At 34.8% G+C, this 16,978-nt stretch overlaps 1 protein-coding gene across 1 annotated transcript in view; it reads right to left on the bottom strand.

Moving 5' to 3' along the window:
• Positions 1-1,274: 1,274 nt before the first annotated feature.
• Positions 1,275-16,978, bottom strand: part of YWHAZ (tyrosine 3-monooxygenase/tryptophan 5-monooxygenase activation protein zeta) — a 31,037-nt gene continuing 15,333 nt past the window's right edge. Inside the window, exons 3-6 of the mRNA XM_063079605.1 lie at positions 6,892-7,015; positions 6,214-6,377; positions 6,040-6,135; positions 1,275-3,319 (exon numbers count right to left, since the gene is read on the bottom strand). Coding sequence (XP_062935675.1) covers positions 3,260-3,319; positions 6,040-6,135; positions 6,214-6,377; positions 6,892-7,015 — 444 coding nt within the window. The 3' untranslated portion in view covers positions 1,275-3,259. The remainder of the gene's footprint in view (positions 3,320-6,039; positions 6,136-6,213; positions 6,378-6,891; positions 7,016-16,978) is intronic.

The raw sequence follows: 16,978 nt of genomic DNA, 5'->3' as shown, positions 1-16,978 counted from the left end.
TTAACCAATGAGATTGGGAGTGCTTAAGTCACATTAAAAAGTATCTTATTAATGTAGCTTCACATAGAGAAAATCATCCAAGTCTAGCCATTTTCCAAGTGTCCAGCCTCACCCATCACCTTAAGACTATATACATTTCAAATCTGCTACAGTAATTTCCTATATGGTATATGACAAAACACAATAAAGCAATTTATTCCTTAAACTTTCCCTACAGAATGTGTAAGACCATCTCTGAGCATGTAGCACCAAATAAAAAGTTTCTAACATATTGTAGGCTCCTGTGCAGTGATTATGATGCTCTTGCATCCAAGTTATTTTCTCCCCCAAGGAGACTATACAAATCCATCATTTAAATGATGCTGCCACTGCTGGAGAGTCTCCACAATTCTTGGATCTGAATCCAGAGCCTATATTTTTATACATCTTACTGTTGACAGTTTCCAGTTTCATTCTCAAGTTGAGGTCTGACCACAAATAATCTCTGACTGCAGCTTCCAAATTGGCCTCAACTAGTTTCAGGATTGCTGACTATTTTGCAGGGAAGATAGGAAGAAAAAAAATAAAGCCCTCATAATTGAGCCATTCAACAAACATTCTTTTAATTCTCTTACCCTACCTGCCCAAACCACATTGCTGGATTCTCCAATTTCCTGACACTACCATGTTATATTGACAAAAAACAGATAAGCCTAGATTAGGGACAGTGAAGGAAGTAAGTTATAAACAAATTTATTATTTAAATTCCAAGGCAAAAAAATCTCAAGTGGAAAATCTTCCTTCATCTATTGGGCATTACTATGTAGAAAACATTAAATAGCTAATATTAGTGAAGTATTATCACAATTATTTCAGATACTAGTTTAATAGATGACTGGTACACATAAATAGCTAATAGACTAATGTGACAAGTTTCAGATTTTATTTATAATTTACTTGAATGAGATCCCGCCTCAGTCTAGCTAGCTTAATTCTCCTTAACTATAAGATGGTTATTTAAACCTCCTCAGCCTGTGGGTCAGGAGAAATCAATAGGAAAGGTAAAAGAAAGAGCTGTGAGTGAAGATGCATTATGTTGTCCCAAATGCATAAGTGATCTTTTCTGGAAATAAAGACCCCAAGGCCTTCATTGCACTTTTATTTGAATTAATATTTGGGACAATTGTCCAAAAGGGCTGATATTTCCCAATTTAATCTGAGGTCATAATAAAACAAGCCAACAAAACAGTGTTTGGGGTTTCAGTTTCTCACCCTTATCATCAAGACTCACTGCCTCCCATCATCAATATTTATTAAGCATTTACAGTGTACTAGGCACAATAGAACACACAGAAAACATTGTCCCTGCTCTTGAGGAGCTTACATTCTAAAAGAAAAAAAAAAAATACACCTCTTTAAAAATGGCATTTTTGTTTGGTGTTTTCTGCAAAGTACTGAGGAAATATTCTGTAGGGTGAGCTTTGGGTATAACTTAGCCCCTTCATTATTTAGAGAATAGAAGAAGAGGAAGAATTTTAAAGGCAGACAATGACAGACCACTCAGGATAGGTAGGGTTTACAGGGAGATAAACACAATCTCATCAACTAAGGAGAGATTTGCTGCAGTAAATAGGATGAGGGAAAAAGTCTGTAGGATGCAAGCAAAGGAAGCAGGGTATCTTAGATGTTGAGTTGAGCCAGAAAGATCATGCGGCCTTTTCCCAACTACATGGCCACCAAGTAGGAATGATTGGTGACAAGACAGAAGGCTGAAAAAAAGAAAAGGTAATCTTGTGCACCTGGACAAATAGAATAAAGGACCCAAATGAAAGGCAGGCTATAAGAGTATCAAGAAATTCTTAAGCCAAAAATGATTTGGAAGCACAAAACTTAGTTAATGCTATCCAATGTCACGATGGGACAAGAACACTGTGGCTTCCTAAGTGAAAAAATGCCATATACCAAAATTTTAAATGGAACACATTTTTTCCAACCTTCCCCTCCTCCCCCAGAACAACAACAAAAACCTAATTTTTTGAGGGTCCAAGGTGAAGGGGTGGGGAGAGAGGGGGATATGGGACATAGCTGGGAAACAGTAGTTACATTAGTAGTATTTTTGATGTTATGATAAACTTTGTACTTAAACTTGGTAAGAGCCCATTTAGCTGCCAAGAGGGAATAAGGAATACATTTCTAAAAATGTACAATTTCCTTTAGAGAAGTTTCAGAACCAAAAGACTAATTTACATGAAAAGCTGTAGAGAAAGTAATTGAAAAGTCCATTCATAAAACTTTTATTCCACTTACATGAACTTAATACACGTGTTCTTAACAATTATGCTTAGATTGTTCATGAAAATTTCATAAGACATTAAACAAAGCTAGCCATCATCTCAAGTTATTTCCCTGTTAACTATTTTTACAGCACATGCATGTTAGGCAAGTATAAAAAAAAAAAAATCACAAAAGCAAAAAAACCTAAAAAAGTTAAATACATGGGTTTTTTTGTTTTACTGCTGTGCTTGATAAACATGAAGTAATGAATATCAAGCAATTCATTTTTACTGCATCTTTACTTTTACATTTGTTCTTAGGTTGCCTAAAACATTTAAATACAAATAAAATGAGTGTAGCAAAAATAATGAAAGCAAACAGCAGGTAACTTTACAAATAATGGAATGTGAACCGTTTCTGCCCTTATCCAGAGTAAGCTGGGTCACAACTTTGTCTAAAGGAACACTTCTGCAGCTGTAGTCAAAGGTGTGCACACTGAGATTGAGTATTCTGCAGATACACATGGCTCGACATGTAGCATCCAAGGGATATCCGTTTCTACCACAGCCTTCTAAGTGCTCCGGACCTTAAAGTACCCACGATAATCACACCTGTGACTGGAACCAATTATCCCTTTTATTCCCCACCAGACAAGCCAATATGTAGGCAGTTTTCTTTGCTTAGAACATGGAAGCAGTTTTAACACTGGCCCTTGTGAAGCCACAATGTACCAAAAGTACTATGCCAAACATTTTTAACTTGTATAAAAATTCCACATCCCCATACTGGCCACCTCAAGATGAAAACAGAGAACTCTCTAAATGTTAACTGGCTCTACTCCCCTAATATTAAACATAAAAACCACATGGGAAATATAGAAATTCAAATAGAAGTAACATAAACCTGTCATAAATCGTAAACAAAAAACTATTTGTGGGACAGCATGGATGACAAATGGTCTACTGTGTAAATTTTAGAATGAGGCAGACAAAAGTTGGAAGGCCGGTTAATTTTCCCCTCCTTCTCCTGCTTCAGCTTCATCCCCTTGGGTATCCGAGGTCCATAACTGGTTTAAAAAAAAAAAAGAAAAAAGAAAAAAAATTTTTTTCAGCATGTTCCAGTTTGGGGGGGAAAAAAGGAGGGGGTGGGGCAATTTTCATATATATGCCAAGGTATGAGAATGTAATCAATGTGTTTTAGTTGGAAAGCATTCTTTAAAAGATAGTACTGATGGCAGTGTCAAGATACAAAATAGCTCAATATATTTTCTCCCTAATCATTTTGTAAGCACGCTAAGTACATATTTTGTAAGCATTGTAAGTAGAATCATCTTCGAATAAAGTCAGATCTAGAAAACTTTTGGTTATTCATATGAGGTGAAGAGAAAGTAGAAGAAATTATGAATTATTAAAAAACCCTAGGCATCATCAGCTATATAATATCAGATTGTCCCAAAGGGCCCCAATACAAGAGATGGATATACTAGCACTGTCAACTAAAACAGAATCATCTAACTGGGCCCTTGCTCAAGGAGCTAAGGTTGACTACTCTCTCCTGGTAGAGCTTAGAGTGACTCCCACACTCCAAGGAGAATCCTACATACCATGAAATTCAAGAACCAGCATCAACTCTGAGCTATACTACAAATTTAGCTTTTCTGACCTTTTTAAGCTTAAAAAAACATAACCTTTCTGTATTTGTATGATTTGAAAGAAATGTTGAGCAAGATAGTATGGCCAGAACCAAATCTTCTAAGAGGTAAAAAACAAAAGCTGTCCCATAATGTAGGATTATGAATTCTATTATTATTTTTTTCATTAATGTTAACCATTTTCAACAGGTTAAAAAAATAATTTCAAAAATTATTTCAACTGCCTCAGTGTTAAAATTTGTAAGTCTTGACCACTCTACAGTGATTTTCAGAGTAAGTAATAAAGGGATTGACTCAAGATGATCTTAAATTTTATATGACTTGTACACTAAAAAAAGGGGGAGGTGAAATCCTACCTAATATTTTTCTATTCCCCAAATCATCCATTAGTTTCATTTATTTTTTAACCAACTATATCTCTGGCCTGGAAAAGAAACAACTTCAAAGGTCACACAGCTAGCCAATTGACCTCTTGAAGCCTTTGTGCCCCTACTGAACAAGCGGTTTTGTAAGGTAAAATGAAATCATCTCGAATGTCTCTTTCTAGTTCTAACCTTCAAGAATTTTTGAATTTTTCTATACAAACATGTAAAAACTTGATACAAGGTATTTCTCTTTCTGAGGTAATGTGTTGACAATCTTGATCAACCAGATTTAGACCCAAATACTAGGTTAAGTTTTGGGAAAACTTTTCTTGATAGATAAATGATCCAATCAATCTATAATGATAATAGCTGACACTAACAAGGCTCAGGGAAGACATAAAAAGTGATAGAATCAAAATTGGAACCTTGGTTTTCATCTTACTCAGTTGTTGCAATATGCTGCTCATGCTACACTGATACCAAAATTCAGCTGGAAGTATATATTACATCAGGCCCTCTCAAAAAGTGATGAGAACACAATACAGTAACTTGGTGTCAGGTTCCACCTTTTTAGGGTGTCATCACTTCAAATCAGACGAGAAAAATTCTTAATATTAACATATTAAAGTGCTTCTTTCATCTGATATAAAGATTCTTATATTCTTTATTATACCTTACTCTCTTGACTAAAATAAAAATCTCACAAGTTTGTAGTTAGTCCCAAATTGCACTTACTAAAATAACTAGATGGTTAATAAGTATACAATTCTGTTCAAAAAACTCATCGTCAAGAATATTCAGCACAATAATGTAGAACTGGTTTATAGAAAATTGGCAATGGACTAGAATAATGCTGGAAGAAGTGATTATGTATAAAAGATAAATGGTCTTAAAGCTAATAAAAACCAGTTACACTAGACTACAATCTGAAATTCCTACCTCTTTACCTGACACACAGTAGATGCCTGAAAATTTTTTCAACTAAGCCTCAAAACTTCAAATTTAATATTTATCTGAAGGAGAATGGGAAAACCTAAGGAACCAAGGAGACATATAAATCAATTGCAATGTGTAGACTTTATTTGGGTCCCAATTGAAACAAGAGATTGTTAAATAAGTAGGGGCAACTGGAATTGGAACATAATTTAAATATTTATTATTATTAAGAATTGTTGATTTTTTTGATATGAAAATGGCATTGTGGTTCTTTTTTTTAATCTGGAGTATACCAAGAAGGACCACCATGACCTTCCATAAGTCATTTTATAATTAATGAGACTAGGCAAAATAGATTTACATTCAGATTCTGTAGACTATCTGAAAATTTACAGCTGAAGTTATTAATGCCCAACCATACCTATACAAATATTGAAGTAACATGATCAACAAACAAGAAAACCATTTTTAAAGGAATTTAAACATAGAGAGCCTTAGTATATTTTGATTGTATAAACTAAGCTCTTTTGACTAAAATGAGAACATTCAAGATTTAAAATGAAAAATAAATGGCCTATGTGACTAGAAGTCCCAAACCATGGATTACAAAATTATTTTGAAAATTAAAAATTTAAAAATAGATTTGTAACTAATGAAAGTATACATTTTCAGTCCTTGGCCTAATATTTCTTTTCAGTTTCTATAAGGCAGTTTTCTTCATATGCTTTTAACTGTAGACAAGGATCTTATATTTAATAAAAAAGACCAGAAATAGCCTCTGTGAAACAATCTCTTTAACCACATTAATCATTAATAATGCTGTTATGTACTTACTGTTAAGTTGTCTCTCAGTAATTGCATTATTAGCGTGCTGTCTTTGTATGACTCTTCACTTAACGTATCAAGTTCAGCAATGGCTTCATCAAAAGCCTATGATTCAAAAAAGTACATTTTAGTGCTCAAATAATAAAGACTGCTAAATTTCCACATAACAGGTAAAATACATACTGTCTTTGCAAGCGAGCAGGCTTTCTCTGGGGAGTTCAGAATCTCATAATAGAACACAGAGAAGTTAAGAGCCAGACCCAATCTGATAGGATGCGTTGGCTGCATTTCCTTTTTGCTGATTTCAAAAGCTTCTTGGTATGCTTGTTGTGACTGATCCACAATCCCTGGACAACAAAACATATTAAAATGTATTGATAAAGTCTACACTTTATCTCTATACCTCAAACCAAACTTTTAATTTAATACCCATGTGTCCTCTGAAAATATTAAGCTGTAACAACCCTTAACTGAAAAAGACCCCTTAATGTAAGAAAAAAGTGGGCGGGGGAGTCTTCTGCTGGAACACGACACTAGCCATTGGTTAAAGATAAAAACTTTGTAATCCCATCATTGTTATATTTTTAATAATTAGTTTCCACTACTCATCAGTTAGAATGTGACCACTATTTTTTGAAATTTTGAGGAAACATCCCTGTACACAAAATTGGCTTTGGAGAAAGCATACACTTTAGAATGTCAATATTAGATAGTAGATACATATTCACAGTACAAAAAACAAACATTGCCGCTCTCATTCAGTGCTCTAAAACAAAAAGTTGTTTACACTTCAGAAAGAGACTACTTCTATAATATGTCATTTTATAAAAGCTCAACCAACAGGTTTAAAACACAACATACCTTTTTTGTCATCACCAGCAGCAACCTCAGCCAAGTAACGGTAATAGTCTCCTTTCATTTTCAAATAGAAGACTTTGCTCTCTGCTTGTGAAGCGTTGGGGATCAAGAACTTTTCCAAAAGAGACTTAGGAAGAACAGAAACAGATATAATAAGAATAATACATTTATAAAACTAAAAGAATCTGCATTTCTTAAGAGGATCCTATAGCCTAATTTATAAAACTTTAATACCCAGTTGTCAATATACAATTGTGAATGCAGCAGGCCCATGAATATCTGGTTTAAAAGCACAATGCTTTCAGTAGCAATACTTAAAATTTGAAGTTAGTGATCAGTTCATTATTTAAAGATGATAAAATTGAATATCGGTCCCCAATGGTGTTACCTATTAACATGCTGATTTTAGTAAATGTGAAGCATGATAATTCATATTTAGGAACATTTTCTGGTAAGCTGACAAACTTTCCATTTAAATGTAGTCATGACATGAGAATAGAAAGAAGAACATAAGAGATGAAACTTTTGGGACTCTGGAAGAATATGACTGAAGCAGAAACGAATAATGTAACAAGATACTATCAGAGTCCAGCCAGAGGAAGTAGAACAAAATTAACCTTATTTATAAAAACACAATTTAAGTAAACCTCACAACAGGTTTTAAAAAAAAAGTTTAAAACAAAAGTTTTATTTTTCCTAAGTTAAGACAGTGGTAGGATTATGAGATTTACAGATCTAATGAGTTAGACCTTTAATTTCATTAAAGTGATTTTTAGCTAATAAGATACATGTTTACAGATCACCACAGAAAACAGATAAAACATCACCCTACAATTTTGTTTAAAACTTTAATAACAAACTAATTAAATCCTCACATGCTACTAATTACAAATAATTTAAAGCAAAAAATAAGATCATTGTATTGGGGGGAAAAGGCAAAATAAACTAGTGAATAAGGGGGAGAAACATAATTCCGGTAGAGTAGTATTAGGCAAATGTTAAAAAAAAAATTACCCACTCACCACCCCCACACACTTCCTCCTGCTTAAAGCACAAGCATGCTCTGGGAATCCAGGTGAAACCAATTTTCAACTGGGCTGAGCGTAAAATAAATCAATTATTACAAGGAAAAAGGTTACTAATTCTTGGTTTCTATTCTAGAAGGCAGTCACCTAGTAGTTTAATCTATACAGTTTGAAAAACGCTTTTAAATAATAACTCTAACTTTGTGTCTTTACTCATTATGTTCCATCAGTTGGTGGGTCAACAAGCTTTAACCCAGCCTCCTCTCCCCTTTTTACAACTAAAGCTACAAATACCAAATGAAGTGGCAGTAGGGCCAAATTGTACGGTGTTATAAGAGGACAGAGATGAGAAAAGTCAACCTAAAATGTGTCCTGTGATTACTAACCAATGTTCAAACTACTGACTTGAAATCAGAAGAGTATTTTGGTTAGCAAACGCTTTACTAACATCACACCCATACCTTCTCATTCAAAGTTCTCTTAGTTGCAAAAGTGTTTTGTCCTTTGAACACCATGTTCTTTACCAAGTATGGTTGCTCTTTGGGGATCTCCCTCCAACAGCAGAAGATAGTTGCATTTAAAATGGTGAGTTTTTTCACTTAGGAACGATGGTCTTAAAAAGGCTTTTTCAAGTTTTCATGTTTATACAAATGTGTTATTCATTTGACTGTAGGAGATGGTATAAGCATAGTGGCTTTGGGGTGAGTCTGGGTTTAAATTGTGGCATTTCATACTGTGTGACCTACTTACTCTCAATGATTCACTGTTTTCTCATCTAAATAGCTACCATAAGGATTGTTGAAAAAAAAAATAAAGGTAAAAAGCACTTGCACTTAGTTGAATATTTACTTGCTATTATCACTATACTCCAGACACCATGCTAGAAGCTAGAAGTGCTATATACTAGTACTTCATTATCTAGCTGTAGAGACAAGCAAAACTCTAATTCCCTCCATCACAATACACATTAAAAATGCTATATGAAACTAAGAAATCTCTATGCAATTACATTTTATAAATTCTGTTTCTGATTAGCTAGGCAGAAGGTTAAGGCTGAATTAGCTATAAATTCTAACTAAAAAAAAGGTGTGATGTGATGAATCAGAATTCACAAATAACTTCAAATTAACAGCAGGAAAAAACATGAATTTTAAAAAGACTCTACATACAATTCAAATCAATTGTGAACTGCTCTCTAGCTCATTTACATATACTTAAGACTATACTAAGAATCATTTCAGATAAAGAACTGGCAATAACCAAGCACTGTCATGAAATAAATTCTCCATCTAGGTGTCTCTATTTTGTATTTTACTATTTCAACATATGTTTTACATTCACTTATTCTCCAAATACTTAAATGCCACTGTTCTAGGAACTGGGAAAATAATGAACAATATCTCTAGTTTGTGGATAATTGGTCCAGCAGGGAAGACAACTGAAACTAAGAATAACACAGCCTAATCATGTCCTTCACTTTTCAGTGACTTTATTAACCCACTCCTAAGTGTGTATAGATGAAGGCCACAAAAGTGCAATTACTGAAGAGTGAATCAATCACTTGAAATGTAAAATTTTAAAGCTACACCAGTTAAATTCTTTAGGCAAGGTGTCAATAAATGCTGCTAGAATAAATAATTTATCTTTTGTAAATAGCAACGTCTACATCCCCAAAATTAATTTTATTTTACACTGGGGCAAGTCATACTGAACTAAGACATTGTCTGGGAATTAAAACAGCAGTAAAGCACTTCTTCTCCCTAGCTGAGCACCGAATTAGCCATAAAACAACAACTTCAAAGCTGTTAACCAGAGGCAACAAGTAACAGGAAGCGGGATAACATTATTAGTCAGGCTGCTTTCTGGCCTAATGAAAGTCCAAAAGGACCAAACAGTGGCAAGTGCTTCTGGTGAAATGCTGACCGTAAGTGAAGAAGGGCATAAATGGCATATTTGTCTACTACATTTTCCAGTGACATAAAACCAGGAAGCATTAAGATTTGAAAACCAAGAAACAAGACTAAATTAAAGATTAAATTTAAAGGGACTAACATTTTCGCTCAAAAGCTAACTATGAGAGAACAGAACTGTGGTAGACATTCTCCAAAGATGACCTCTGTCATCCCTGTTTATTATGTATGCCACTCCTCCTCCTGTCAAGAGGTGGAATTTACTTCCTTTCTCCTAGAGTCTGAACTACCTCGACTGACTTGCTTTAACCAGCAGAATGCAGCAAAAGGGACTGCTAATTCCAGTTTTTGGCCTAACCCTTAAGAGATCTGGAGGCTTCCCTTTTTGCTGTCTTGAAGCCCTGAGCCACTGTGTAAGAAGTTAAACTATCCTGCTGAAGAGAAAGGCCATGCCTGCATCACTAGACTCACAAGTGAAGCCATCTCCGGTATTTCAGCCCCAGCTGAACTCCCAGCAAAAAGCAGCAATGAGTGACCTCAGCCAGTACCGCGTGAAGAACTACCCAAAGTCCTGCACGCAAGCATTGTGGATTCTTAGAGAACTCATATGCCTGAATGAACAAAAACACTTTTGAGCTATAGCATCATCATAGAAAATGCTAGAAAGCTCTCTCCCCTCCCCTTCTTCTCTTCTCCTGTCTCTCTATTCATCAAGATGAAGCCTATTAGATAAGAAAAATTTTAAGTGGTTTAACAAAACGTTATGATTTAAGCTTAGAAGTAAATCTAGTATTTTCTTGGTTTCCCTTTTTTCTTGTTTAATGTATATTTTAATGATGGTAGTACTTGAATTGTTCTAGAATGTGAATGACTAGCCCCTTGTGTTTTGTTCCTGTTGACTTTTGTTTCGTAAAGGACCTCCTGTGGAGTTCTCCTTTTAGAATTAATATTGTGTGGTTACTTCCCTGACTTTATTGAAAAATATGAGAGTACTCACTATGCCAGTATCTATCAAATATCTTTTACATTTAGTATAGGTACCATAACCAAAAGTGATTTCCTAGTTTCAGGGATTGAGAGGTAGCTTTCTGCTATATATATATCATGGCACTTAAAGATTTCATCATAACAGAACCAGAATATGGATCACAGAGGTGTACTTCCTAGCTGTTTTTTATTTAGGTATAGGAACACACAATGAGAAGCTTATGCTCAGAATGTAGCAGTAATAACAGAGGGTAACTACAGCAAGACTTAAAAGGTTTAAGCATGTCCACTATCCTTTTGTTGGGGGAAGCACAGTATAAAAATATACATATAGGAGATTAGAATAGTTAATGGTGAAATTTTATATGTATGCTTAATTACCAGGATATTATTTTGTAGAGACATCTGTGATTGTTTAAAGTTTTTAAAAAAATTACATTTAAGTATAAGGGTGACTTTTTAAAAATAAACAAACCAAGGGGCCGGCCCATGGCTCACTCGGGAAAGTGGTGATAACACCAAGGCTGCGGGTTTGGATCCCTATATAGGGATGGCTGGTTAGCTCACCTGGGAGAGCGTGGTGCTGACAACATCAAGTCAAGGGTTAAGATCCCCTTACCAGTCATCTTTTAAGGAAAATAAAATAAATAAATAAATAAATAAATAAATAAATAAAAGCAAAAATTCAAAGAAAGAGGGAACTGTCTAATCAGAGTCCAGCCAAGCCACAGAATCACAAAAATAAATCACTGTTTAAGCTACTAAGTTTCGAATGGCTTCTTATACAGCAACTGATAACTGAGACAAGGATGTCTATGATTTTAATAATCATAATATTACTTCAATAGTAAACACATTTTTTATACTTAGCTTAAGTGTTTGCTATGGGTAATTTGGCTTGATCCTTCCCTAACTCTATCAATGAGATACAAACTACAATTATTCTCATTTTATGGAAAACAATGGAGCCCAACAAGGTAATGTAATGTGCTCAAAACCACAGCTAGCTTGCAAAGGTGCAACACCAACTAGGCAATCTGACTCTTATCTTACGCCTAACATTATGCTACATTTTCTCTGCCTCAACAAGGTGAAACATCTTGATTCCAAGATATATTAATAGAATTAGGAATCAAAGTTAAGGAAAAGATTTAGTACTACACTGTCAATGAGACCAAATCTAGAATGTACTGTTTCTTTAAAAATGTATCAAGACAGGCACTGAGAAACTGGAGAATATCCTGGAGTAAACAAGAATGGTGAAGACACTAGAACCTGTCATGAAGATAAAATAAAACATGAATGGCTCTAAAGACAAAACCAGTTAAATTTAGCATGAGAAAGATTTCTGTTCAATATGAGAAAACTTATGAGTGGTCCAAAAGTAGAACAGGTCACCTAGTCAGACAGTGAGTTCCCCTCTTCCCACAGAAGCATAAGGAAAACAAGAGGGTCACACTTGGGTTTTTTGTAGAGGGGATTCATAAATCAGATGTGTGGTCTTTTTCAACTTTAAGGAAAGATACAGAGTTCACTGAATTAATTGTAACACAAAAGAGATTAAGTATGTTAATTTGTCAAACTGATCAAAGAGTAATAAAAGCTAATTTTCCAGATTTGAAAGCCAGAGAAATGAGGCAAATGTAGTGAGAAGAGAGAGATAAAAAAGTAAGAACAAAAGAAAAAGGAAGCAGCAAATATCAGAAAGCAGTCATGACAGCAAAGCAGGGGAAATAAATGGAGGCAAGCAAAGTAGCAAATGGAAGGGAGGAAAGGACTGAGCTATTTTCTAAATGTACAAAAAATTCAGAGAATATCCTGCTAAACATATAATGCAACCTCCTAAATCTCTTTTTACCTAAATGGTACAATGAAAGTAATTTTGACTCAGATACTGTAAGAATCTGAATTAAAAAGGGCAGGGTTGTTGGGCATAGCATTATACAAGAAAACTATACTAGGCGTCTCAACTTCAACTCAGAAGAGGGAATTGAAGGTATTTAACTTGTAAGATTCCTCATGTATCACAGTACATTAACATTCTTATTCAAATCCAAGGATTTTTCAGGTCAAACAAAATTTAAGAAAATCTTACACTCAAACACTAAGGCTAGTGTTAATCTATATGAATCTTGCTGAAAGATAATCTAACTTAGAAATTCACAATATTTTATCAATTTACTTCAAAATAAATGTACAGTTTTACCTTTTATCTCACATTATTTATTTCTGATTGCATCCACTGTCTTTTAAAGATACGATGGCCAACATTTTCAAAAATACCCAAGATTAAGTTGCCAAATTAGAGTTAACACATATTCTGACTTTATATGGTAGTTGCCCTAATGTTAAGTGGGATAGGAAGTCATTTACTTGGCAGTAAGATGCCACAAGAAGCCCATATCCAATCTCTTAGTAGATGGCTAATACAGAGCTAAATATACAATATGGTTCTGAAGAGAGGACACTAAACCTTCATCTAATTGACAGGTAAATTATGGGGACTTGAGATTTTAGAGGTAGAAGACATTTTCCTCTCTACTGCATTGTGTATGGGTTGTGGAAACAGTTAAGACACACGGAGTCATGTAATGTTTCCCCCCAAGCCAGTTTGCCTGGGCAGAACATATTACAAATAGTTTTCTAACAGAAATGGATGCCTTGATTCAAAGATGGTCTATATTAACATACCAAGGTTTTGTCTTTAAAAGTAAGGAACCACAGAAACTCAGAGGACATCTAGTTCTGATTTCCCTTCTTGGGGTAGGCTGAACCTGCCTCCACTAATATGAATTTAAATAAACATTCAATTCTGACTGTGGTCGAATACTTCTAATGAAAAGTTCATGAACTGAATATCCATTTCTATTCTACTGATACACCTCTCTCACTGGTCCTTTAGTATGTTCTACCTAAACCATCAAAACTGCTGCCTGAGCTGATGGCAAGACCCTATAACCTTTGGGCATCAAAGCACTTCTTGGAATAACAGCTTGGTATAACAGAAATAGTGTAAATTCTAAAATCAAGAGAACTTTGGTTTTCACCCTCATCATTAATTTCAAGACCTTAGGCAATAGTTAATCTCTCAGACCCTTAATTTTCTCACCTAAATGAAAATCTATTTCAAAAGGCTATGAGTATGAACAGGAAAGCACCAATCACAGTTCCTGACACAGCAGACACTCTCTTCACTGGTTGGTTGCTCAGTGTTATGTAAATATAAGGCATGAGGATCTTGACATCCAAAAATCTGCTTTAGTACTTTTGTACTCTCAATTTTAGTACTTCATTTTGGGTTCAGTAATGTAAGATTTGTGTAACCTAGGAAAAGTGGTAAAATTATGTGCAAAAACCTTTCATTTAAAAAAACAGGATTAAGTCATATCAAAGGACAAAGATAAATTTTCCTTTAAATACTTATTCTCTTTCTAACAGACTTGTTAAAAGCATAAATTATAAGGACAGACCTCTAAAAGGAAAAAAAAAAAAAAAAGACAGACTTCTTAACTGCCTTAAGTTCAAATCCTGGTTCCCTGCTTATTAGCTGTTATCATCTTGACAAAATTCTAAAATCTCCCTGGGCCTCAGGTTTCTCATGTATAAAAGGGGGATATTAGTAGTAGACATATTACAGAGGGTTACTATAAGGATTAAATGAGTAAGCATGTAGAAAAAGCATTTAGAACAGAGTCTGGCACATAGTAAGCAACAAAGAAATGCTGACATCATTTTGGAAGGGAAAAGTCTAATCTGAACCACACTCCCTAACCAACTTTCTTTCCTTCAGGTACTAAGCCAATCAAGAAAATTACCATAAGAAAATGTTTGCACTACAGTTATTTTAAAATGACACCTTAACCAACCTACCCACCCACCCAGAAACCACCTTAGCTCTCTGGACTCCCTTCTTATGTAAACTAACTTCCTTATGTTTAAAAAATGCTACCTTATTTCTCCCAAAAAGTTACTTTCTAGAAAAATATCTAAACAGTAACAATGAATGCTTTGTATTTATGGTTGAAAACTTTTTGGTCTCAAGACCCCTTTGTACTCAAAAAATTATTGGAAAGCTGTCAAGATCACAGTAATGGATATAAGTTTTTCACAGTTCTCATTTTTGCTTCAAAGCTTGAATTTTATCATTGTCATAAACACCATTTGTTTTCCCTTGACGCAACAGGCTTACTTCATTCATTTTCAAGATGTCTGCCACATACCCAAGAATGAATAATCATAGCTTGTCAGTCTGCAGTTCTTTGAAGTAAAAAGAGTGTTCTATGAAAAAAAGTGGCTCGTTCAGCTCACAACTGAGTAATCACAAGTGCTTTTCCAGTAGACAACCATTGTACTTTCCATTCTGCCTCACAGAAAAAGAGTCTACATAAGGGCTGTTAATAAAATAATTAACTTTATGGCTTCAAGGACATTAAGTAAAACCAAACTTTTTTTTTTTTTTCCCCGAGTGCAGAGTACATGGTGGTGAAGTACCACTGCCTTGACTAGTGCTAAGGAACCAGCAGTTACTCCTGCTGTTGTACCATCACCGCACACATCAAGACAGTGGTAAAAACCAATAATGAGGGCCGGCCCGTGGCTCACTTGGGAGAGTGTGGTGCTGATGACACCAAGGCCGTGGGTTAGGATCCCATATAGGGATGGCCGGTTGGCTCACTGGGTGAGTGTGGTGCTGACAACACCAAGTGAAGGGTTAAGATCCCCTCACTGGTCATCTTAAAAAAAAAAAACCACCCAATAATGACTTAGTATTGTCATGAAAATAGCTGTGACCTCATAGATCCCTCTCTTAAAGGACTCCCAAGGGTCTGCATATCACTTTTAAAATTAGTTGACTTAAAGTAACCTGTGCTACACTGTACACATTACATATATACATTTTTTGACAATCATACCTCAACAAAGCTGGAAAAAAATAAGAATTTGCGCTAAATGCTTTTTTTTTTTTAAAACAAAAATGTTTAATATCTCTCCTTAATGTATGTTTATTTACAAGTACTAAACCTGTGGGCTTTCTGTTTTATTTTTTGCTATATGCCTTTCAATACCTAGCTCTAATGCTATGTTTCCCCTAATGCAAACTCTTCAGAACTATTCACCTTCATCTACATTGTCTACCACTAATGTCTAGTGTAGAGCTTTTCAGTGAAGGGGGAAAAAAGGGAAATACCCTAATTTCTATCAATAAGGGACTAAATAAGTAAACTGTTACACCCATATAATACTATACAGACATTAAAAAGTATGACACACCTGCCAATACAGAATGAAGCATAAGATAATTCGTACAAAGTGTGTGTCTGGGTACACCTTCCAGAACAGTAAATATAGTTGTCCCTCGCTGTTCTTGGGGGACTGTTTCCAGGACCTCTCATGGATACCAAAATCCATGGATGCTCAAAGTCCCTGATATAAAATGGTGTACTGTTTGCATATAACCTATGCATATCCTCCCATACACTTTAAATCATCTCTAGATTACTTATAATATCTTAATATCTAATACAATGGAAATGCTATGCAAATATTGCTACACTGTATTGTTTAGGGAATAATGACAAGAAAAAAGTTTACTACATGTTTAGTACAGACACAACTTTTTTCCTAAATGTTTTTGTGGGTTTTTTTTTTTTGGCTGCTGGCTAGTACAGGGATCCAAACCTGTACTGTTTCCAACACTATAGTGTAGTACAGAAGGCTGTATTCTACCCAACTAAGCTAACTAGCTAGACCTCCCAAATATTTTTGATACATGGTTGGTTTAATCCACAAATAGGAAGGGCCAACTGCATATGATCCCATTCTTCAAGGACAGAATGGTTTGCTTGGCATATAAAATCTCAGAAGGACACACAAAGGACTAATAGAGATTACCTCTGAGGAGGCAGGATGATGTCACAGCAGCTTTATTTTTTCACTCTGTATACAGCACTGTATTAAAATTACTATTCAGAGCAAGTATAATTTAAAACTAACTTTAATTATGGTTTTGTAACTTTTCACATACACATATATATATTCTTTCCTTATAGGTTTCATAAAGTCACAATGTACATATTTAAGCACTCAAATATGAAATCCTAACAGCTTCATTTAAATATTATAGAGGAATTTTAGAACAATCTTGGAGGATATTTTATCGGCTTGGCA

Source organism: Cynocephalus volans, chromosome 15, assembly GCF_027409185.1.
Source record: "Cynocephalus volans isolate mCynVol1 chromosome 15, mCynVol1.pri, whole genome shotgun sequence".
In the NCBI taxonomy this organism is placed as follows: Eukaryota; Metazoa; Chordata; class Mammalia; order Dermoptera; family Cynocephalidae; genus Cynocephalus; species Cynocephalus volans.
This window is presented reverse-complemented; position numbering and strand designations above follow the sequence as displayed.